General features: G+C 36.6%; 1 protein-coding gene across 3 annotated transcripts in view; it reads right to left on the reverse strand.

Annotated features, from left to right (window-relative positions):
* LOC145984972 (unconventional myosin-IXb-like) overlaps positions 1-23,843 on the reverse strand; it is a 137,932-nt gene that overhangs the window by 63,950 nt on the left and 50,139 nt on the right. For all 3 annotated transcript variants that reach the window (XM_083118425.1, XM_083118423.1, XM_083118424.1), the window contains exons 11-12: positions 16,237-16,435; positions 13,757-13,820 (exon numbers count right to left, since the gene is read on the reverse strand). In XM_083118425.1, coding sequence (XP_082974551.1) covers positions 13,757-13,820; positions 16,237-16,435 — 263 coding nt within the window. The remainder of the gene's footprint in view (positions 1-13,756; positions 13,821-16,236; positions 16,436-23,843) is intronic.

The following is a 23,843-nucleotide window of genomic DNA, read 5'->3' on the forward strand; positions in this document are numbered from 1 at the left end:
AAAAAACTTAAAATGTACAAAAATGTAAAATCGAGGAAACTTGATAACATTGTGCTATATTTGAACTATCAAGATTGATGCAGGAAAATGTAAAATCCGAGATCTATTGTATTCTATTGTAGAAATTGACTGGAAGTGTGGCTCAACCAGGAACTGAACATAGGTCTCTGGCATACTGTATCTTTGCTGAGCCAACATTAGCTTTCACTTAATTTATTAGCTGCATGACATGTAATTATCCTCACTTCCAAAACGTTGTGCCAAATCATTACAGAAACATGGCTTGAAACATATAATTTTTTAAAAATTCAATTCAACTGACACATTCATGATATTAACCATTTATAACTTTTCCATTCTCAGTGGACACACATTACACAATGGTTTGAGTCTCATGTAAATTGTAGGTTCAGACACAATTAGCCTACCTGAGCGTGAAGCAGACTTCAAAAAAATTCTGACTACTTCCTCACTAGGGCTGAAACAATTCCAATTTGAACCAACAATGGTACCAATTCCCATTAACATCAATTCTCGTATATTGTAACAATTTAAAGTTGTTTTAGAATGTAGGTATGTATATATGTATGCAACTAACAGTTTTCTTTAAAATATTAACAGGTTTATGTAGGAGATAATAAGAATATTAAAATTGTTCTCTTTTAATCATGTAATTTAGTTTTGCCATGCAACGTTAGTGCACATTTTACATGTGTCACGTGCCATATTTCAAGGATGCTGTGAAATACTTAATCTCTATAAAATATCAGTGATTAAATATGAACAGATGTTTTCCGATAATGATCCAGTGCTGTTTTGTATTAGACTTAAAACATCATTGATCGCACATGAATTACATCACAGACAATTGGTAGGGGCATGCATATTTAGTTTTTGACGAAAAAACGAAATTTGAAAAAACACATTGCAGTGTTAATTTTTCATGTTTTTGAAAGGTGTGAGGTGCATTTTGTGACCATATTTTGTCACGAAATAATGCGAAATGAACTGCAAAAAGCGAAATTAACTCTTAAACACGAAATTCAGGGTTTATTCACCGACGCGACACCTTCCGAGGTCTGAATTATCCTCAGAGTTATGCAATTCCCGGAATATTGATTAATTCTGCTGTTAATATTGGAGAAGCAAAAATGGACTCCTTTACACAGAAATAAACTTAATACTCTGATAACTACATAAATGTGCTATTAGAAGTGAAATGTTAATTCTGTGGAATAAGTGGTTTTTAACAAATTTAGGATTATATTCACAATTTTAAAACCAAAATGTCTTTTTATATACCACTTTTCATCCATTTTTTCACCGCTATAACACCGATATTATATTTTATTTACCGCTTTTGAACCCGAAATTGACTCAGTTTTTGTACCGAAATTTTATCTTTTTATTTACCAAAAATATGTGCCTCTAACAATTGGATGTCATTGAACACAGATTGCAATATTCACAACCACACATTGCAATGTTAATGAACACATTAGAGCCATAACATGTCACTGTTGATGACCACAAGACATAAAAATTAGCTACATTAGGCTATAATTCCTACACTCTTCCCATGCTGTACAGTGATTCAATATCATTATACTTCATTCTCAACAAATATACTATGACGGACACTAGTGTTCGAAAATAAAATAAATACATTCACGATATATCTGTTTTGGTATAAAATATTTTCAAAAATACTAGTGCCATCTGTGATGTTACTTTCCCGTGTCATGGAAAACTGCCCTACATCCTTATGTGACAGAGTGATGACTTGCTAACAAAATGTTTACTCTACTTCAAACCCTACTTCGTAAGGAATGGAAACTCTTGTACAATAGGGTGGTTAAAAAAAACACTTTTTTCGAAATTGGCTTATGACTAGTGCTAATTTTTGGCCACATTGGCTCAATAATATGTGTGCAAAATTTCAGTTCGATCGGTGCATGCCTTCAGGTGCCGCATCGTACCTAAAGTTTGAAAAAAACTGAAAAAAAGTAAGTCTCGGTGAAAAATTATAAAAATATATTTTTCCCCTAGTGATGGTATTTTGCATGTAGATCAACTCTAAATGATGTAAACAACGCTACAAATAATAATAATGGGCATTGACGGACCTCTTTAGGCGTACTTAAGGCTTAAACTTAAACCAAAATTTGCAAAAAAAATAGTCTTAATGGACTTTTATTTTACGTGATTTGAATTTGATGCAAGAGCTTTTTTTATGAATATATTAGGTTTTTATCATTTTTTATTAGTCAAATCAATTTTTTGCAGATATATTTTGTGTTTGAAGTGTGCGAAGCAATAATTTTTTACATTGATCGCACCCGAGTTTAGCTCATTACTCACCGGCTAAATAAATTATCTGAAAACCTTTTCTTTTCACGCCAAGCACAATATTCCTTAATAACTACCTCACCATGTTATTGCTAAGAAAGTGTTATCAGAACGAAACACAAAAGGCCAGTCTACTTTGCTGCGAAATCTGAGCTACGAGGGAGGTGGGTGAATCAAACCAAATCCCCTGCTGCAATGGGTAATGGACTCGCCCAAGTTGCAAATGTTAAAAACAGATTAGTATCGGTCTCAGTGCTGCCAGAGTGATTGCGTGGTCTGGTTGTGGTTAGTTCCTTGCATTCGGAAGCACATTGTTTGCTTTCAGTTTTAACATCAATCGTTCTTATACTCTAGTGAAACTATTTTAAGTGGAAGTATTAGTTATTGGTATTGTGTTTCATTTACTACTAAAAGTGACTTGATTTTGTTAAGTGATATTGACTGTAGTGTTTGGACGTGGAACGCGTGTCAGTGGCTCATTATCGTGGAGCAATGGCCAAGAAGACAATTTTGAGATCCAGTGATTTTGTTCACGAATAATTGGAGTACCACAGAAACTTTATGAAGCGCAGTTGCCAACTGTGGCTTCTGTCCTTAAACTTTTTTTGTGGGAGAGAGAGAAGATTAAAAGAGAGCTCGATTCTAAGAAGGATCCATCTGCCAAAGAAATAGCTAAGTTAGTTGCCCGTAAGGTACTCCAGATTTGGAATAAAGCTTCGATTAGAGGAGATGCTGTCTTCAGTGAACAGAGAATCGTAGCCCAAATACTGAAGTATCATTCACAAATCCGTCAGCTTCAGAAGTCGTGTGGCTGAATTTCAGACAACAGCTAATTCAACTATGTTTGATATAGCAACGTGTAAGTGCGTCAACCCACTTGTTCATTGCAGTTGTGGAAAAAGGAAATCCGTTCCTTCCTTGGAAATACCCTTCTTGATTGATCAGCGCACTGAAAGGAAGATGTTTATTGGAAGCTTAGACATAAAAGAGACTGAATTTCAACTAAAACAGACTCGTCGTAAAGAAGAGAGATCTAAACCAAATGTGCCTCAAGTTCTACCGCTGCAGTTCTTACAAATGAAACTGAGACGGAGGGAGCTTCTGATTCAGACAAGGAGTTCAACCCTTCTAAAAGACAAAAAAAAAAAAAAAACTTCGACAGAACCCATCCAGCAAATGAGACAAACTTCCTAACTTTGCCAGTTAGGTTTACAGGACCCAAATTTCTAAACGGAAAGCCGCTCTTCTAGCTTCATCTCTTTTGGAAGACGTAGGCCTTGTTACTGCTGATCATATGGAGAAAGTGGTTGACTCAAATAAGGTTCTTAGAGAGAAAAAGAAATTAGGTGAAACCATTGCAGAGGAGGCTGCATCGTCACTTAAGTCAAGCCGAGTGAAAGGACATTTATTTTGATGGAAGACAGGATGAAACAATGATTATTCGGAAAAAAGACGATAAAGCTTATTATCGGACTGTAGAGAGGGAGGAACATGTTGTTCTTATAAATGAGCCAGGATCCAAATACATCAGTAATCTAACATCAATACCCGGAAGAAGAAACAGCATTGATGAAGCAATCCGAAATTTTCTTTCAGAAGAGGACATCAATACTTCGGAACTCGTAATAGGCTGCGATGGAATGCCCATTAATACAGGATGGAAGAACGGCACAATGGCCCACCTGGAATACTATCTCAAGAAACCTCTTCAAAGGTTTGTCTTCTGCACGCAAATGAACTTCCCTTGCGGCACTTCATTGAAGAAATTGACGGAAAAAGTACTGGACCTACTACGTTGGCAGGAACAATTGGAATGGCACTACAAGACTGCGAGAATATGCCGGTGCAACGCTTTCAGCCTGTGCCAGTGTCTTGGACTGACGACTTAACAGAAGAGAACCTAACCTCCGACCAAAGGTATCACCTGTGCATCTGTAAAGCGGTTTCGACCTGCGATTGCGACGTGGATTGGCTGAGAGGCATCCTGGGAAGTTGCATCAAGCCAGGTGGCTGACAGCTGCCTATAGAATACTACATCTCTACATTGCAACGAAGAATCTGTCGGAAATGCTGCAGGCATTTGTCCAGTACATTATGAACGTGTATGCTCCTATTTGGTTTTCCATCAAGAAAAGGCCATCGTGAGTTGAAGGAGGTCGACACCTGTGGAGACTTTTATCTGCTTCCCATTGCATGGACGTCAAGTACAGAAAAATAATCGATCCTGTTCTACAGCGAAACGCCTGTTTTCCCACCCGGAAAACATTCTTCTGACAATGATTTCCGACGACAACCCAGACATAAGGGTACTTGGTTGGAGGAGAATCCTAAAAGTAACAACATCTTCATCTCCGAAAGCCACCCGAGAATTCACAGTGCCGGAGATTAAGGTCGACACAGATTGATTGGTTTAAGTGCAAATTGACTGAACCACCGTTGACACGACACTTAAGCTTGGAACAACTTCAGGACAACAACATAAAATCAGCTTCTTATCCGGGAGAACATATCGCCTGTTTTCCAGCTCATACGCAAGCAGTCAAAACACATGTGAAGTTGTGCCGTAGGAGGCAGCGTCAGTGTGTGGAAGAGAGGAGCACCATAAGTTTATTTTGGCAACGTTGAAGTCTCGGGACCATATCCCAAAGTTTTCCACTAAGTCAGAGTACTAAACTACTACATAAGAATACAGTAACCGCCTGATCATTGCACAGCGTACTAAACCAATATATGTATGGGTGGGTGGGAGGGTGGGTGGAACTCGTGGTGAGTTCTTGGCTATTTTCGTAAGAAAAAGAACATTTTTTTTTCGAAAATAGGCGAAGAGCTGCAGACAACACATTATAAAAGATGTAAGTTGTCAAAAATAAATGTGCCTCGATTTCATCACCACTAACACAAATGCAATAAAGAAACATACACACATTTTGCCTATTTTTCACAAATTTTGGTTTAAGTTTAGGCCTTAAGTATGCCTAAAGAGGTCTGGCACTGCCCATTATTATTATTTCTAGCGTTGTTTACATCATTTAGAGTTGATCTACATGCAAAGTACACTAGGGGAAAAAAAATATTTTTCAATTTTTTCACCAAAACTTACTTTTTTCAATTTTTTTCGAACTTTAGGTACGATGTGGCACAGGAAGACATACACCGCTCGAACTGAAATTTTGCATACGTATTATTGAGCCAATTTGGCCAAAAATTAGCACTAGCCATAAACCAATTTTGAAAAAAGTGTTGTTTTTTTATCCACCCTATTGTACAACTATTACGGTAAAAAAAAGGTAAAGCTACAGCTATCGCTTGTGCATTGCACCATGTTATAAGGGGTGTGGAGATGAGACACCACACATTCTCGATCTTGGCCATGGGGGAGGAGATAGATGGCATACTGGTATCGTTGTCCCCTTGTAATCAAGGGGTCCCAGATTTGATACCTGGTGGAGGCACATAGTGGTTCGGTTCACACTTTAAACCATAGGTTGAGTCACGATTAGCCTTAGTGTGCATAAAGTGGACTTAAAACCAGGGACCTGTAACGTAACGCAATTCATTGGTATTTGTCACCGTTCCGCGTTATTTCCGTACCGGGTACCGCATACCGGCCCAAGTGCCGTGGACCGTTCCAAGGAAAATACCAGAACCGCTTGGTAAGGCGAACAGTAACGCTTCTGCTATACCGTTCCGTTCGTACCCGAGAGTGCTTCGGGGACGACAGCTTTGGGTACACAGAGTGGAACGTTAAAATACCCGTACCACAAAGCATGGAACTTGTTCCTTCTCTGAATGCCGGTTCCGTTACGGTACGTACCTCTCCTTAGAGTCATACCGGTACAAATTCATGATGGGTATATCTGAAACTTTGGGATCGGGTACAATTGTAACAAAACCTATTTTCAACAAATCAAATGGGTATTGAATGGATCAGAAAATATATGTCACGTAACTCTTCATTTTAAAACTTTCATTGTTGAATTCTTGAAAAATCGATAATAACTAATATTAATGGAGGTTGTAGGCAATATATATATAAAAATAAATATGGAATCATGAGATTTGTTATTAATAATGTTACTTTTATATAACCAATACACGTAATATTAGGGTTCAAGGTGATGCCAACATATTAAAAAAAAAATCTTTTCCAGCAAGATATTGAGAGTTCGACATGATGATAGTTTATGTAATTAGAATATTACCAACTAATACATGTGGAAAAAAGGGAAAGTTAATGTACGCCATATTGAGAAATGTTGCCATCTAAGTTACAGATCTTAAATTCGGGTTTACCTGGCATTGCCAATCAATATGATTTTGGTAAAACTGGAAATTAGACGCCATATTGAAAAATGTCACTTCTTAAGATAAAGAAGTAAAATTCGCTGTGACGGTAGCTTATGCTAATTAGAAAATGGCAAAACAACATGATTGTGGAAAACCGGAAGTTAATGGAAGCCATATTGAAAAATTTTACCTTTTAAGATAGAGAAGTGAAATTCGGTTTGACGGTAGATCTTGCTAATTAGTGCATGTTAAATCAACATGATTGTGGAAAACCGGAAGTTGATGGACGCCATATTGAAAAATGTTACCTCTTAAGATAGTGAAGTGAAATTCGGTTTGACGGTAGGTTATGCTAATTAGAACATGGCAAATCAACATGATTGTGGAAAACCGAAAGTTCATGGACGCCATATTGAATAATTTTACCATTTAAGATACAGAAGTGAAATTCGATTTGGTGGTAGATCTTGCTAATTAGTGTATGTTAAATCAACATGATTGTGGAAAACCGGAAGTAGATGGACGCCATATTGAAAAGTGTTACTTTTTAAGATAGAGAAGTGAAATTCGGTTTGACGGTAGCTTGTGCTAATTAGAGTATGGCAAATCAACATGATTGTGGAAAACCGGAAGTTGATGGACGTCATATTGAAATGTGTCACTTTTTAAGATAGAGAAGTGAAATTCGGTTTGACGGTAGCTTATGCTAATTAGAACATGGCAAAACAACATGATTGTGGAAAACCGGAAGTTGATGGACGCCATATTGAAAAATTTTACCCTTTAAGAAAGAGAAGTGAAATTCAATTTGGTGGTAGATCTTGCTAATTAGTGCATGTTAAATAAACATGATTGTGGAAAACCGGAAGTTGATGGACGCCATATTGAAAAATGTTACTTCTTAAGATAGAGAAGTGAAATTCGGTTTGACGGTAGGTTATGCTAATTAGAGCATGGCAAATTAACATGATTGTGGAAAACCGGAAGTTGATGGACGCCATATTGAAAAGTGTCACTTTTTAAGATAGAGAAGTGAAATTCGGTTTGACGGTAGCTTGTGCTAATTAGAACATGGCAAATCAACATGATTGCGGAAAACCGGAAGTTGATGGACGCCATATTGAAAAATGTTATTTCTTAAGACAGAGGAGTGAAATTCGATTTGGTGGTAGATCTTGCTAATTAGTGCATGTTAAATCAACATGATTGTGGAAAACCGGAAGTTGATGGGACGCCATATTGAAAAATGTTACCTCTCAAGATAGAGAAGTGAAACTGGGTTTGACGGTAGCTTATGCTAATTAGAGCATGGCAAATTAACATGATTCTGGAAAACCGGAAGTTGGTGGACGCCATATTGCAAAATGTTATTTCATAAGACAGAGGAGTGAAATTCCGTTTGACGGTAGCTTATGGGAATTAGAGCATGGCAAATCAACATGATTGTGGAAAACCAGAAGTTGATAGACGCCATATTGAAAAATGTTACTTCATAAGATAGAGAAGTGAAACTCGGCTTGGTGGTAGCTTATGGTAATGGTTCAGACTGATGTGACTAGTAACACTGCCAGACTGTAAAATATCATTCATTGAGCATGACGGTCCAGCAAACCGTTCAGCAAGCGACACGTTCAGTACCCATTCAATGTGTCGTATTCTCGTGCCGCTTGTTACTTCGGTCGTAAAGCTCCTTAAAGGAATTGTACTCAGAAGCAAAGCGCCACAGGGGCAGTTCAGAAAGAAGTGACAAGCGACATGGTGTCTTCAGTCTATTAGCAAGCGTTTACTGCTAATTGTTCGAATGTAGAAGACACGATAAGCTGCACGTGTCGCTTTGTCACTTGCATGTCCTTCAAACTGGGCCATTACTTCAATAGTTTGCAACGTGTTGCCGCAGTTTGTTTTTCGCGCATGCGCGATGAGTGTTTTGCTTTAGGGAGATTTAGCACCGAAGCGACAAGCGCCACGCGACACTTATCGCTTGAGGATTTCACCAACCGAATGCTGACCTGTGTTTCCCATCATGCCGCTACGGTGTGAAAGGTTGCTCTTGATTGGCTCGTTTCCAAGTGACATATGTCACATGTTGCATGTCGCTTCGGTCTGAAAGCTGCCTTGGGCCGAGGGATCATTGTTGCTTTGGTGTGAAATCCCGTGTCGTTTGTCTCGTGTCTAAAATATCCCTGAGAAAACGGTCCAGTCCGAGCTAGTGTTCATACGGTTCGAAAGGCTGCATTGATTACCTACTGCTCACTTCCAAGCACCACGATACGAAATATCTCTCAGGATAATATTAATATTCTAATAACATAGAAAAATAAACTCTAGAACACAATTCAACACTTGACGTCCAGAATCACATTGCGATGTTTCTTCTTGTGTTATGCATGTTATTTATTTATTTATTTTATTTATCTTTTCTTTCCAAATTAATGCCATTTCGTGACTGCAAATTGCTAGTGTCGTAGAGGCTTGAGCATTTTACTTTATGCTCAGGAAATCACTATTCTATACTTCACAGCAAATTATGAAATAAGAGTAATGTAAATAGTTCAAATCACAACACCGTTCTCTGGTGAACATACTTGTTATTTCAAATAACTTATTTGAACTAAATGAATACATTAGTTTATGCTTGATTTGAAGTGATTCGAACTACTCACAAACTTTCTTGTTATCTCTTTTCACGCGTTTCTCACAACTGGTTGCTACGCAACAAAACAGTATGCTATAACATTTATTTCTTTTTCTTTTACACAAGGAGTGATTATACATTTTACAATTTGAAAACAGTCACAAAATCACTCCACAAATCCGTATAACTGTTTCCATCAATTCACCTACTGCCTATGAAGACAAACAATTTTACGCAATGTATTCTAAAAACTAACTAAGCTGCTTCACTTCAATAAGTGAAAACTGCCATTTATTTTGTTATATGCCTCTGGAACCAGTTTTTGGGTCGTTTCCCACACTGTACTCCTGGGGACAAGCGATCCAGAATCACAGCTGCAGTCACGCGAGGCTTATGGTTTCCCATCATCCATAGCGTCAGCAATTGAGATTGGCTGAGCTTCTGACCAGTTTCGGCTGTGCTCGGAACTATCTTACTCCAGTTATGCTTTCTCTGTAGGGTATGTATGATATATATAGACTTATTCTCCTAAGTCTCATCTTTTTAAATGTACTATACACTTTTTAATTTTGTTTCATAACTGCTGTTACAATCACAAAAGCTACCCCTTGCGGTGGAAAGTGCAATGTTACCGAATAAGTCAAAACCAAGCGACTATTTTGTTTCGACTCAATCGTGCTCAGTTGTCGGCTGATGACGTCACCATAAGTACGGTGGATTGCATTTATTTTGCTTCCGTCCACCAAATGACGCAAAATGCTAGCCAATCAGCTGTAAGTTCCAGAGTGGCTAGCTCCCTCTGCTTAATATATTAATATACCTTGGTATTAGTTAGACTGGAATATGAAGCCAGTGTAATAGAATATTGTAGAATTGGAGTAAATTATGTAACAATGTCTACCATATCTACTCCCAAAAGCGTTGATGAAAAGCCTTCTGCAAGGAGGATGATGAATCCAGTAAATTTGTATTTTAATTACAATAGTATTGATGATGAATCAACGTGCTTGATACTTGAGTGTAGAAGACGAATACCGGTTAGTATACTTTCAATAATCTAACCGAATTTCGCTTCTTCATCTTAATAAATTGCATTTTTCATTATGCCGTCCATCGATTTCCGGTTTTATAATATATAAATTTTACCATGTTCTAATTACTATAAGCAATGACCAAAGGAAAAGAGGAATATTAAAGTAAAATTTTCCGATAACGTCCGATTTTCCATAATCTTGCTGAATTGCAATGCAGTAATGTCCACAATATCACCAAACCGAATTTCAGTCCTCTATCTGAAGAAATAACACTTTTAAATATGGCGTCCATCAACTTCCGGTTTTCCACAATCATGTTGATTTAACATGCACTAATTAGCAAGATCTACCACCAAACCGAATTTCACTTCTCTATCTTAAGAAGTAAAATTTTTCAATATGGCGTCCATCAACTTCCGGTTTTCCACAATCATGTTGCTTTGCCATGCTTTAATTAGCATAAGCTACCGTCACACCGAGTTTCAATTCTCTATCTTACGAATTAACGTTTTTCAATATGGCGACCAGCAACTTCCGGTTTTCCACAATCACGTTGATTTGCCATGTTCTAATTACCATAAGCTACCACGAAGCCGAGTTTCACTTCTCTATCTTAAGAAGTAACATTTTTCAATATGGCGTCCATCAACTTCCGGTTTTCCACAATCATGTTGATTTTTCATGCTCTAATTAGAATAAGCTACCATCAAACTGAATTTCACTTCTATATCTTAAAAGGTAAAATTTTTCAATATGGCGTCCATCAACTTCCGGTTTTTCACAATCATGTTGATTTGCCATTTTCTAATTAGCATAAGCTACCGTTGAACCGAGTTTCACTTCTCTATCTTAAGAAGTAACATTTTTCAATATGGCATCCATCAACTTCCGGTTTTCCACAATCATGTTGATTTGCCGTGCTCTAATTAGCATAAGCTACCGTCAAACCAAATTTCACGTCTCTATCTTAAGAAGTAACATTTTTCAATATGGCATCCATCAACTTCCGGTTTTCCACAATCATGTCGATTTGCCGTGCTCTAATTAGCATAATCTACCGTCAAACTCAATTTCATTTGTCTACCTATTTTAAAAGTAATGGGGCCTACTGCACATGCCTCATAGTAACGGTTGCCTGAATGACGAATATCGACTTTCTGCGCAGGTCGTTGTAATTAGGATATTATACATGAGTTTGTTAAAACTAATTGTTTCTATTGTTAATAGTTTGCAGGAGTGACGGTCTTCGAAATTTTTGCATAGCTGATACCATTATTAACAAATTAATGAAAGATAAACTAGATAGTATTTATACATATTTTTCGGATAAATAATATCTAGAAAGATCACGAATTACTTTTTTCTAAAGTTATTATAATAATTTTTAATCAAAGAAGTGTATATTTATCGGTATTCCATTTGCTGCTGTGGAATTTTGATTGACAGTAAACTGTTATGATACGTACTGTAAGTTCATGTTACAAATGTTACCCGCTTCATCCATTTCTATCCACGTACCGGTATTTTAATAACAAGCGCTGGTCATAGTGCTTCAGTACCGGTTACCAACTTGTGGTTCCATTTCGTACCCGGTAGCCACCGTTCAGGTACAGTATGTACGGGTACGATCGTACCCGTTCCATCGGAGACCCGTTCCACTCAGTACCTGAAGCGAATGGGTCGTTGAGTAACGGAATGCCTAATTTACCCAGGTTGTAGGAAGGTCCAATCTGTCCGGTACTGTGTGGAACGCCAATGCCATTGTAACGCATATTGATAGTTCCGTTTGTAACTTGACAGCGTTACAAGTTGGGTTACGTTACAGGTCCCTGCTTAAAACATCAACTCAATCAATCAATGATGGAGATAGATAGATTTGCACCCCGCTCTATTGCCTCTCCCCCAGAAACAAAACATTGGAAGAAGAAAAAAAGATCACCCACTCTGGCAATCAAACCTGGGTTTTCCATGGAATCGAAATAAATACACACACTTACCAGCCTAAATTTAAATGAAAACATTATTTTGGTGGTGCACACAATTTCTCACTAACAGAATATTACTGGCAAAAATATTGTAAATGTCAGACTCAATAGAGTAAAATTAAATTTTACTATTAGAACACACAATCTGCATAAGGCACACAACCCATAATAATTGGATTGATTTGGTGTTTTAAAGTCCACTTTATGCACAGTAAGGCTAATCGGTAGAGTCACATATTTTTGGTAAATAAAAAGGCAAAATTTCGGTACAAAAACTGAGTCAATTTCTGGTTCAAAAGCGGTAAATAAAATAAAATATCGGTGTTATAGCGGTGAAAAAATGGATGAAAAGTGGTATATAAAAAGACATTTTGGTTTTAAAATTGTGAAAATAATCCTAAATTTGATTTAAAAACTACACTTTATCCACAGAATTAACATTTCACTTCTAATAGCACATTTATGTAGTTATCAGAGTATTAAGTTTATTTCTGTGTAAAGGAGTCCATTTTTGCTTCTCCAATATTAACAGCAGAATTAATCAATATTCCGGGAATTGCATAACTCTGAGGATAATTCAGACCTCGGAAGGTGTCGCGTCGGTGAATAAACCCTGAATTTCGTGTTTAAGAGTTAATTTCGCTTTTTGCAGTTCATTTCGCATTATTTCGTGACAAAATATGGTCACAAAATGCACCTCACACCTTTCAAAAACATGAAAAATTAACACTACAATGTGTTTTTTCAAATTTCGTTTTTTCGTCAAAAACGAAATATGCATGCCCCTACTAATCGGGACTGGACCTACAGTTTAAAGTGGGATCCGAACCACTATGTGCCTCCACCAGGAATCGAACCCGGGAACCCTTGATTACAAGGCAACGATGCCAACACTGCACCATCGGGGAGGCCAAGCCATAATAATAATTGCAGGTTAAGATGACTAATACTAATATTAAATATGTTATATTAAATGCCATTTTCATCCTTTCTGCACCTCTAATTTCATCAACAATTACAAAACATAATTTTATACACAAATAAAACAAGAATGAACTCTTACAAGACCAATTTTTCACATTTGCAAAGAAAATTCACACACATAGTCCACAAATAATTTCTGGTGCCATTCATTCCTGACTAATTTCATGATATAGCAGTAGACAATACGTGCCACTGATTTATTATGAATATGAAATGTAAAGTGGTATTATAACTAGTAAGTTTATTACTTTTCTTCCTGGTGACTACACTAGAAAATGCAGAAAGTATTTAAGGTAATCAAAATAATAACATATAGTGGATTTGTTTGTCTTATTATTGACTATATTGATAATATGTGGGGTGAGATAATCTATTTTATATCATATTTTGCACTAACATATTAGTGCTATTTTGATTAATTGTGCATCTCTTTGGGGTGATATACTTATTACTTTTTTATGTTAATGAACACTTATGCTTACCTTATTAAATTTTCATTTGACTGCTTTCTGCCTCTGTGAACCAAATTAGATTTGCCTCCTTCAACTAGTGGAGAAACATACAGAAATATTTAGGATTATAGGAGACACACTGTCTTAGGTTAAATGTAAATTCATGGTTTCTTTCCTACTATATACATATACAGTAAACCCTCGTTAACACGAATCCCAAGGGACCGAAAAATCAAGAGTTCGTGTTAAAAAAATTCGTGCTAACCGGGGACTCAAATTTTATTGTTGCAATAGAGTTCTTTCCACACATTAACCATTTACAATACGTATTATGTATGTCATCATAGAAAACACTACTACAGGACTACGGTAATTAACTTTTAAGAAAAGTACTCGCAGATCATTTTTTGGTGAAAAATTCCTATATATTGCGCTGTCGCAGGCGGGAACACAAATGCAAGGTAACATCACGGCCAACTGTACTCATACCTTAAACTAGAAGTCAATTTGTGACACGCACAACTGAATTTGTTGGTTAAATGCATATAAACTCATAGTTGACGCGATGATCGCGATTGTCGAGCAATTGCACCCAAGTTTTAATCTTGATGTTACTCGTACTGGCTATGTTTTAAAGAATAGAAAAACACATTTGAACACAGTGTTGATCTGAATCTGTTGGTTACAATACTGTACAAAGTTGATTGTTGACAAGATAATAAGAGATTGTTGAACGATTTCTTACATACCTAGCAGAGGAACGGCAGAGAAAAACTGAAAGTTCATGTTAAATGAGATATAAAGACGCAACAGACTAAAAAACAGTTCGTAATTCGTGGTAACCGAAATTCGCGTTAACCGATAAAACTTTCTATAAGATATAAAACATCCCTGCCGGGACCAACATTTTGTTCATGTTAACAGTGTTCGCCTTAAGCGAGTTTGTGTTAACGAGGGTTTACTGTAGTTACAAAGAACCAATCACTATGAATATACAAATATTTTAAATGGTACAACATGAACCACAAATAAAAGTTCATGAACATAGGCTTCAGGTCGCTAATGCAGATTAGCCTCGGTCCTAAAGTTAACTTTACAACAAATACTGATAAGAATTATCAGTTTATTCTAGACTTCCATTTACATAAAATTTTACAATGCTCTAAATTTTTAATAGTTTCAGAGATCTACACAACTTACACAATGTAAACAAAATGAACTTATCAAAAGTATTTTGGTCATTCCAAACATTTCAACATACGTATTTTGAATGAATGTCACTTCACCATTTTCAAAAATAATAATTTAACAACTTATTTCCATTTCCTTCAGGTGTTCAAATTTGACCTTGAAAATTATTTGTAGGCTTGCATTTAGATCTGGAGGCCATTTTGAAATAGTCATGTGAGATGATTTTAGCATTTTCAGACATTCTGTTCTATAATTCCTTATGTAATGATTCAAAAAAACATTTTCTTCAGAAATGCATTCTCTTCATTCTGTTTATTACCATTTTTGCTCTCAGATTTGAAGTTTCTATCCTATACTACAATGAATCCAGTTATTTTTTTTTTTTCATAATTTCTGATCTTTGGGCACAAAAATACCATGAAGGGGGCAAAACATCTGAACACTTTTTTTGTATACTATGCAGTGCCAGGTAAGTCCAAAAATTGTTAAACATATGATGTGATGTACCTGGACTCGATCTTTTCTATAAGCTCCCCAAATTTTGAAAATTTTGAAAATATCCAGCTTGACAGAGGAAAAAAACTGAAATTTGCACCAGAGTGAGAACTCTTGATGCTCAACATAATATAAAAATCGGTGAAGGTGATTTTCTGAATAAGAAAGATATTTAAGATTAAGTTTAGCCAAAATTAGCCCCTCTACAATATTTAATAAAACACACGTGGAATTGGGAAATGAAGAAATTGTAAGACAGATGATAGCTATAAATAAATTTAATACGTCAGTATACTTATTAAAAATGTATATTAAACTTGAAACTATGTATTATATGTTGATACAGGGTGAATATGGAATGGCCCATTTATGATGGCATGAACTACAATTAATTGGAAGCACAATACACAGGGAGTTTTATGTCCTTATGATCCACACCCTTGAAAACACACAGACTACTGTTTTAAAGGCACAGTGACAAAGATCTGACATTTTATCATTGGTAAAATTTATTTGATTATTTTAAGTAGGTAGACATTATAAACACAGATCATAATTGCTCACCTGAAAAATGTTGATAGCTTTGGCATTCAGTTCCACTGTTATAAAACAACTCAGGCATGCATATAGCAATTACGGATGGATTAATATGAAATTTGCTGTTTCCAATGAAGTACCTACACAAAATTTAATTTAATAAAACAGCTAGTATTTCACACCACGTGTTTATTCAAAATGAATGTTGTAAGGCGTATGAAGAAGAAAGAAAAAAATATTGTTACCCATAGTTGTTAAAACTATCAAAAAGTATTACACCAACTCACCTCTCTCCTGCCTATGAACATTGCCTGCTTCAACAAATGCAAAGTATGCTCGGAAGAAGGCTCTTACTATCGCCCAACGAAAAACAGCAACCGGGTCCGCTCCCACTAGCTCTCTGACAAATGCCATGCTGCTATTCTTCAGAACTCCTACGATATCCTGCCTCATCAGATCTAAATTTTTCTCCCTAAATTCAGCCACCTAAAAAAAATAATAGTAAATGAAAGCATACACTATTTTCGCACCATTACATTAATTAAATAAATTATGTAACATGTATTGTTCTAGGATTGAACAGTTAACTAGCTCAATTTTATATTCTTGAACCTCTGTACAAAGCATGCATCTATTAGACCTTCTGCCAGACATGAATGTGAGAAAGAATCATATATTTAAAAAATATATATATATAACAAATATAGGACAGTCATGCTAAAACTGAGATTTAATTGAATAATTAACCTATATTTACAAAAACACTTTCAGGCAGCAGCACTAATTGTGAAAGTTGTGCTAAATTAACCACGTCATCCAACTCTAAAGAAATTCATTGACAAATGATGTTCAATATGATAATTAGGGCTGACCCTGACACCAATGCTGATACTTGGAAACAATTCACAGTTTAAAACACTTATAACATATTCCTAATTTCACATCATATAATTTAATTTCGCATAATTTCTTGGATATTTGGACTCCTCAAAAATGTACTCTGGAAAGGTATCAGTGATTTTCCAACAACATTAGCATTGGCCAAAAACTGATACACTTGGTCATGTGAACCACACACAGCTCTCAGAGCAACTGAAGATGATGAATGTGTATTAGGGGAAACCTACAGGGTTACAATTGCTGAATAGCTACAGAAATAACAATTACACTTGATATTGGTTACATCTGCTACAAATGTATTCTCCTTTCATATGGTACTTCTTATAGCATGACAATGCACAGCCACATATCACAATTGCATGATAATGCACAGCCCCATATCATGTATAAATGTCTTGCAAACACTACGCACTCCATGTTTTCACATCTGTCTAATTACAAAACCTCACATGGAGTAATGAGCAAGGTAATATATGAACATTACTTTCTACTCTGGAAAAATTAAGCAATGGGTTGTGCATGCCTTGGTACAAACACGACCAACAATATTTATTTTTAAAAGAGGTATCTGGAATCATTTAATAGGTTGACAAGATGATAATTTTGAAACATAACAAACTTGTACAACCTGCATGTCGTAAATAGAAGTGTGAAAAAATGAACTCTGCACTTCAATTTCCACAAAACTAGCCTTCTAAAAAATAACAGTACAGGAAAACCTCATTAATATGATATTGGTTAATACGAAGTACCCTTTAATCCGAAGTTCTTCCCATTCCCCAGCCGATAAGATAGGATTTATAATGTATTTCAGTACGGATAAATCGAAATACGGATAATTTTTAATACAAAGTTGTTTACAAGACCCTTCCCCAAAACTGGTTTCGCTTAATTCGAAGTAGACACCTGCGTAAGTCGACAAGAGAAGATCGAATGTGGAGAGAGCTTGGACGTTATTTTAACTTGACCTTGACATGTTTCCTTGTCCTACGAGCTGCTGACAACTCGAGGAAAGCAGCCCGAAATGCTCGCTGTACATTGACATTCTTTGTCAATGTGCATGGGAGGTAAAGCTCTTTCCCCGCTGAATGCGCCATCTTGGAAATATTCACCAGTGCTAGATGAGAAATGCGAGATAAGATCGCACAAATGTTCCAAAATGCAAGATGCGTGGCATCTGGAAGTCTCACCCATCTGAATAGCTCTGAGCTCGTGATACAGCAATTGCCCGTGAGCAAGCAACTTTTGGCCTGGTAGCCGACAACTTCGGGTAACCACTTTCATTAAAAGCGTGTTCTTTGTGCCCTGTAGAACTTCATAAAAAAAAAGGGAAACTGTTACAGATAATCAAAGCTGCAAAGGCCAACTAAAGATCGTCAACCCGCTTAATGCGTTGTCTTCTAGGTTTCCCGCAAAAGTTGACGTCGATCTTACGTATGTTGCAACTCCCGCTTCATACATTTCCCAACTGTGCCGGTCATAAAATTTGCCAAAACAGTGTTTTGTTGTCTGAGTGACTTCTCCCCTTTATCTATCAGCAAACTGGGGGAGGGGGGGGGGTTGCTAGATTTTCTTGCTCGCGTGCGCACACAGGCTCCTTTCCTTTGGCATCTAAAAAAAAGCAATGTGTTTATGCTATAGCTGGCACCAGTGTTTAGTCTAGCGTCTGGAAAGCTCTCGCTTGCCGATAACTGCAATGACTCATCCAGTGCAAAGGAATAAGCTTCATTGTTTTGAATCTCTCAAAGCCATATAATACCCGCTTTTCTTCAGAACCATTAGCGTGCTGCTGTTAAAAAAAAAAACCGCAATGCTCAATGTAGGAATACGAGAGGAAAAGTTTCGGCGGAGCGAGTGTTTGACCTCCAGAATACTCCTGGAACCTACAATAAATTGTGGATTAATCTGAAAATACGCAAGTTTCCTAAAGCTTGTTTTAGTTCATTTTATGCTGATGAGCTAAGCGGGACTAAATATACAGTTTAAAGTGGGATCCAAACCAGAGTGATTATCGAGTGCGGCAAGGATACACATTCGGTGCAAACAGATTGCAAGTTGTGTGTTTACTTTTTCAGAGTGGATTACAATGCAAGTTGAGGAAGAGTTTGAACTGATCCCTGCAAAGGGGGAGGGGGGGCAAATATGATGTGTTTTAGACAGCCGAACCAGAACGAAATTTACAGCCCCGATTTTTTTGTTTTGTGCCAGGGAAAGGTTGTGTTCTCTCCCAAGAGAATCTTCTCTTACCAGTTAATCCTGTAACGGACAATGTTCTAGTGAACGCACATAAAATCCAATATACATTCTGTCTGATTATGTAACGTCTCTTGCTCGCGCCAGTGTGACTACTGTCAAGTTTCTTCCGAGTTTCACTTCTTGCAATAAACAAGATTATTTTCCTTTCCGTAGGTCTCCGTGCAAACGGGTTTCTTATGAACTAAAATTGTAAGAATTTCGTGGAAGAGCAAGGACTTTGCACAATTAAAAGAAAATATCGTTTTTTAAAAGACTTTTTGAAACAACATGCATCCTGTGCATAACCGGTTGTATAACTACGCAGGATAAATGGTGTTAACCGTCTCCTTGGAATCTTTGTGTCCGCGTTAAGCTCCGTGTTCTCATTTTGTGTAACATTTTTTACACTTTCTTTAAAACGTACAATATTATTATATAGTACATATAAAGCTTATTTTCTGAGCTACCACCAAGTATAAAACATCCTTTGTGGGGGTAATTTATACTCTACTTTATTTACACCTGAAAACAGGCGCCATCTTGAAAAGTTTGGATAACTCGAAGTAGTTTAATACGAAGTTGACATTTTTTGGTCCCTTGAACTTCGTATTAACGAGGTTTTCCTGGACATTAATTTAATATATTTAAAGCAGGGTGATTTCATCTCAAATCATACAGGTGCTGTTAACTCACCATCACGGATTTTGCTGAAAAAAAATATGTGTTAAAGGAGTACATGATACTTGTCCAAACATTTCTTTTTCTCTTTCTGTTGATTTGTTACAGTGTTACAAGCTCACGAAGAAAGACACTGTTGGCAAAAAATATATACGCAAGGAAAATAATGTAATATTCAAACCACTATAAATCATAAACCAAAAATGGTAGAGAGTTAAGGGTTTCCTTTATTTGAAAGCTTGTTCAAACTACTTCCAAAACCATATTAAGGAACGTATTTATGAAACCCAAACCATCTTCAACTCTAAAATTAAGTATCAAAATAAGAAAATTTGAAACTTTTTTCAAAGTTCAATTTTTTTATTGAAAAATTGAAGAACAACTGGACTAGCTATTTGCAATGCCATTTCTGCACCAACTTCTAACGTTATGTAGAGAATTCATTGTAAAAAATGAAAAATGCATTTTGACCTTTTTTCAGAAAGCATTTTCTCAAAAAACTATCTAAAAATTTCTGAAAATTGTACAATATAGTCTTTGGTTATTGTACTTGCAGGAGGTGCAATCAGACTGGGCAATATTTTTGTATGTAACCAGGGAGATTTTTTTGAAAAACGTCCTCCATGTTCCATAATTTTTTGTCTTTTACTATAAAATAGGGTGGGACCGATTAATCGGTACTCTATCGGTATCGGCCGATATAAGCATATCGGTGTATCGGTTTATCGGTAAAATTACCGATTATTTTATCGATCCGATATATCGATAAATATCTGATAGTTTAGTGCAAAATTCTGCCATTCCTACTTTTTTAAAAAGTAAATGTCTAAATATGCAATTTCTCTTGAACTGCAGTCACTTTGAAACACACATTTTTTAAGGAGGTCAATGAACCTTTCAGGTTCTTCCAGGACCATGTCTAATTTTATATCGGATCGGTAGAATATCGGTTATCGGTATCGGTAAATTTTATATCGGTACTTTATCGGTATCAGCCCAAATATCATATCGTCCCATCCCTAAATATCAACAAATCAACAAAATGAAAGAGTATTTATTTCTGAAGATAATGAATTTGGATCTTTACATATAGAATTATACAAGAGAAGTTTTAGCAATTTTCATCAACATCTGAAAACTGTAAAATCTCTGCATACTGCAAATCAAAAATGACAGACAGATCTAGACACAAGCCTGAAATGTCGATTATAAACACTTGAAGGATGTAGAAATAAGTTATTTAATTATTAATATTTTTTTTAAAAAAATATGATGCAACAAGGGTTTTTGAAATGGTGGGAATGATCCAATGCATGCGAGCAGTGACGTGCCCAAGGGGGTGTTGGTGGGACTCCTCGGACCAGTATTCCTTAAAAAAATGTTAAATGCAGGAAAACATGGCAAAAGGAGGACTGACTGCATGCTAAGAGAAAGTATAATTAACTTCTCCCTTTCGAAAATTCTGGACACACCAAGTGTGCATGCAAGCACAAAATGTTACCAGTAATATCTTTGATGCTGATAAGCAGCAGTCAGAAACAGTGTTGCCATTGTAACATATTTTACAGTAAAAGACCAAAAATTATGGAACATGAAGGACGTTTTTCAAAAAATTCTCCCCGGTTACATACAAAAATATTGCCCAGTCTGATTGCACCTCCTGCAAGTACAGTAACCAAAGACTATATTGTACAATTTTCAGGTTTTTTTTTTTTTTTTTTTTTTGAGAAAATGCTTTCTGAAAAAAGGTCAAAATGTATTTTTTTCATTTTTTACAATGAATATTCTACACAATGTTATAAGTTGGCGCAGAAATGTCATTGCTAATAGTTAGTCCAGTTCCCATATTCTATTATCCCAGCAAAACTAATGTCCTGTTGTTTTTCACTTTTTCAAAGAAAAAACAGGAAAAAAAAGAGAGAACTGAAAAAATTTCAAATTTTCGTATTTTGATACTTAATTTTAGAGTTGAAGAGGGTTTCATAAATATGTTCCTTAATAAGGTTTTGGAAGTACTTTGAACAAGCTTTCAAATAAAGAAAACCTCAAGTCCCTACGATTTTTGGTTCTTGATTTATAGTGGTTTGAATATTGCGTAATTTTTTTTTAGCAAATAGTGTCTTTCTTCGTGAGCTTGTAACACTGTAACAAATCAACAGAAAAGAAAAATATTTTATTTTTGCACATGTATCATGTGGTCCTTAACATATACACTACCGACAAAAAGTTTAAGACCACCATGAAAAACGGCCAAAAAATCAGTATGGAGTGTTGTATGGTACCAACGGTTCCTGTCCGAGAAAGACATGACGATGATACACATGGAAAATTCAATGTAGTCTAGGTTGAACTTCGCAAGACGCGAAACCAATTTTTTGCCAAATGTGTAGCATGTGGTTGGCAAAATGGAAAGTGACAAAAACGTTGCTGAAGCTGGCAACATTGCAGCTGTGTGCGTGAAACCGGTCAGTACGGTAGCCAGCCATATGCGCATCCTTATCAGTGGCTCAGGATCAGTTGCTGTTCTTGCAGGCGACATTGCGAGCCCATTATTGTGTGTGAGGTGTGCAAGGTAAGTGGAGCTGTGTAAAATGGCTCGTCATCGTGGGGTACATGCAAATTCGGTTGAAAAGCGGGCTGTGATATGTGCACTGAAAAATGAAGGTTATTCGGAACGCGAAATAGCAAGAAGACTGAATATTTCCAAGACTGGTGTTCATTGTGCATTGGACAGATACCGTAAAACCAACAGTCATGCTGACAGAGCATGTAGTGGAAGAGCTCATATAACGTCTGCAGCTGACGATAGATATATTACAGTAACTAGCAAATGGAACAGGTCCCTAACAGCACCAGTCATCACTGCTTCCCTGAATAACAGCAGAGTGATGCCTGTATCTGAGTCAACGGTGAAGAATAGGTTGCGTGAAGAAGGGCTGCGTGACAGAGTAGCTGCTAGAAAGCCATTGTTACGACGCGTGAACAAGACGAAACGATTGGCCTGGGCTAAAACGCACCAAGGTTGGACTGTGGATAACTGGAAACGGTTACTCTGGACCGACGAATCCAAATATGAATAATTTGGCAGCAATAGGCGAACCATTGTGCGCCGAAAGAGAATGAAAGAAGAGTGCCTTGTTCCCACAGTGAAACATGGGGGTGGAAGTGTAATGGTGTGGGGATGTTTTGCTGGAAACCAGATGCAGGATAATAAAGTAATAAATTTGTCACCTTCGAATTTCGAAATCAGCCGAAAAACATACACTATGTTCATAAAATTCAGGGAACATTGGTAAAAGAAGGGTATCATCAGATATTGGTGAACCATGCCATCCCCTCTGGTCGTCGTCTTGTTGCTAATGAGTTTATTTTTCAACAAGATAATGATCCCAAACATACATCCAAATTGTGCACGCGGTATTTGGAACGCAAGGCAACAGAAGGGGCATTAGTTCTCATGACGTGGCCACCACAGTCTGTTGGTCTTTCACCAATTGAACTGCTATGGGAGCAAATCGATAGGGACATCAGGAAGGAGGTACCCAACAAAACTCAACAGCTATGGGAATTCATCAACGATGCCTGGCGTAACATTCAACCATCCTATCTGGACAAATTATTGGAGCGCATGCCACGTGTTTGCGCTGCTGTCATTAAGGCCCATGGCAGACATATTGATGAAAGCAAAATATGAGGTGACATTAGTATGTATAGTGGATGTACCTATGTTTGCACATTGCCAAGCAGATTCTTACATCTGTTTCTTGTACATTTATTACGAAATACATTCATTTCTACTGATTTTTGGCACTTTTTCCTGGTGGTCTTAAACTTTTTGTCGGTAGTGTATGTTTTTCGGCTGATTTCGAAATTCGAAGGTGACAAATTTATTACTTACCTGTATGATTTGAGATGAAATGGCCCAGCAAGGGAATGCTAGAAAAAGCCTTATTACATTCCATAATATAAACAGCATAACAAAATATCATTTATGTTAACTTGAAGATGCTTAAGAAGAATATTAAACTACAAATTTTGAAAAGCAAAGCATTGCTCTCATTATAGGTAGACACATCAATGA

Source organism: Lepisma saccharinum, chromosome 3 (genome assembly GCF_977018435.1).
Source record: "Lepisma saccharinum chromosome 3, izLepSacc3.1, whole genome shotgun sequence".
Taxonomy (NCBI): Eukaryota; Metazoa; Arthropoda; class Insecta; order Zygentoma; family Lepismatidae; genus Lepisma; species Lepisma saccharinum.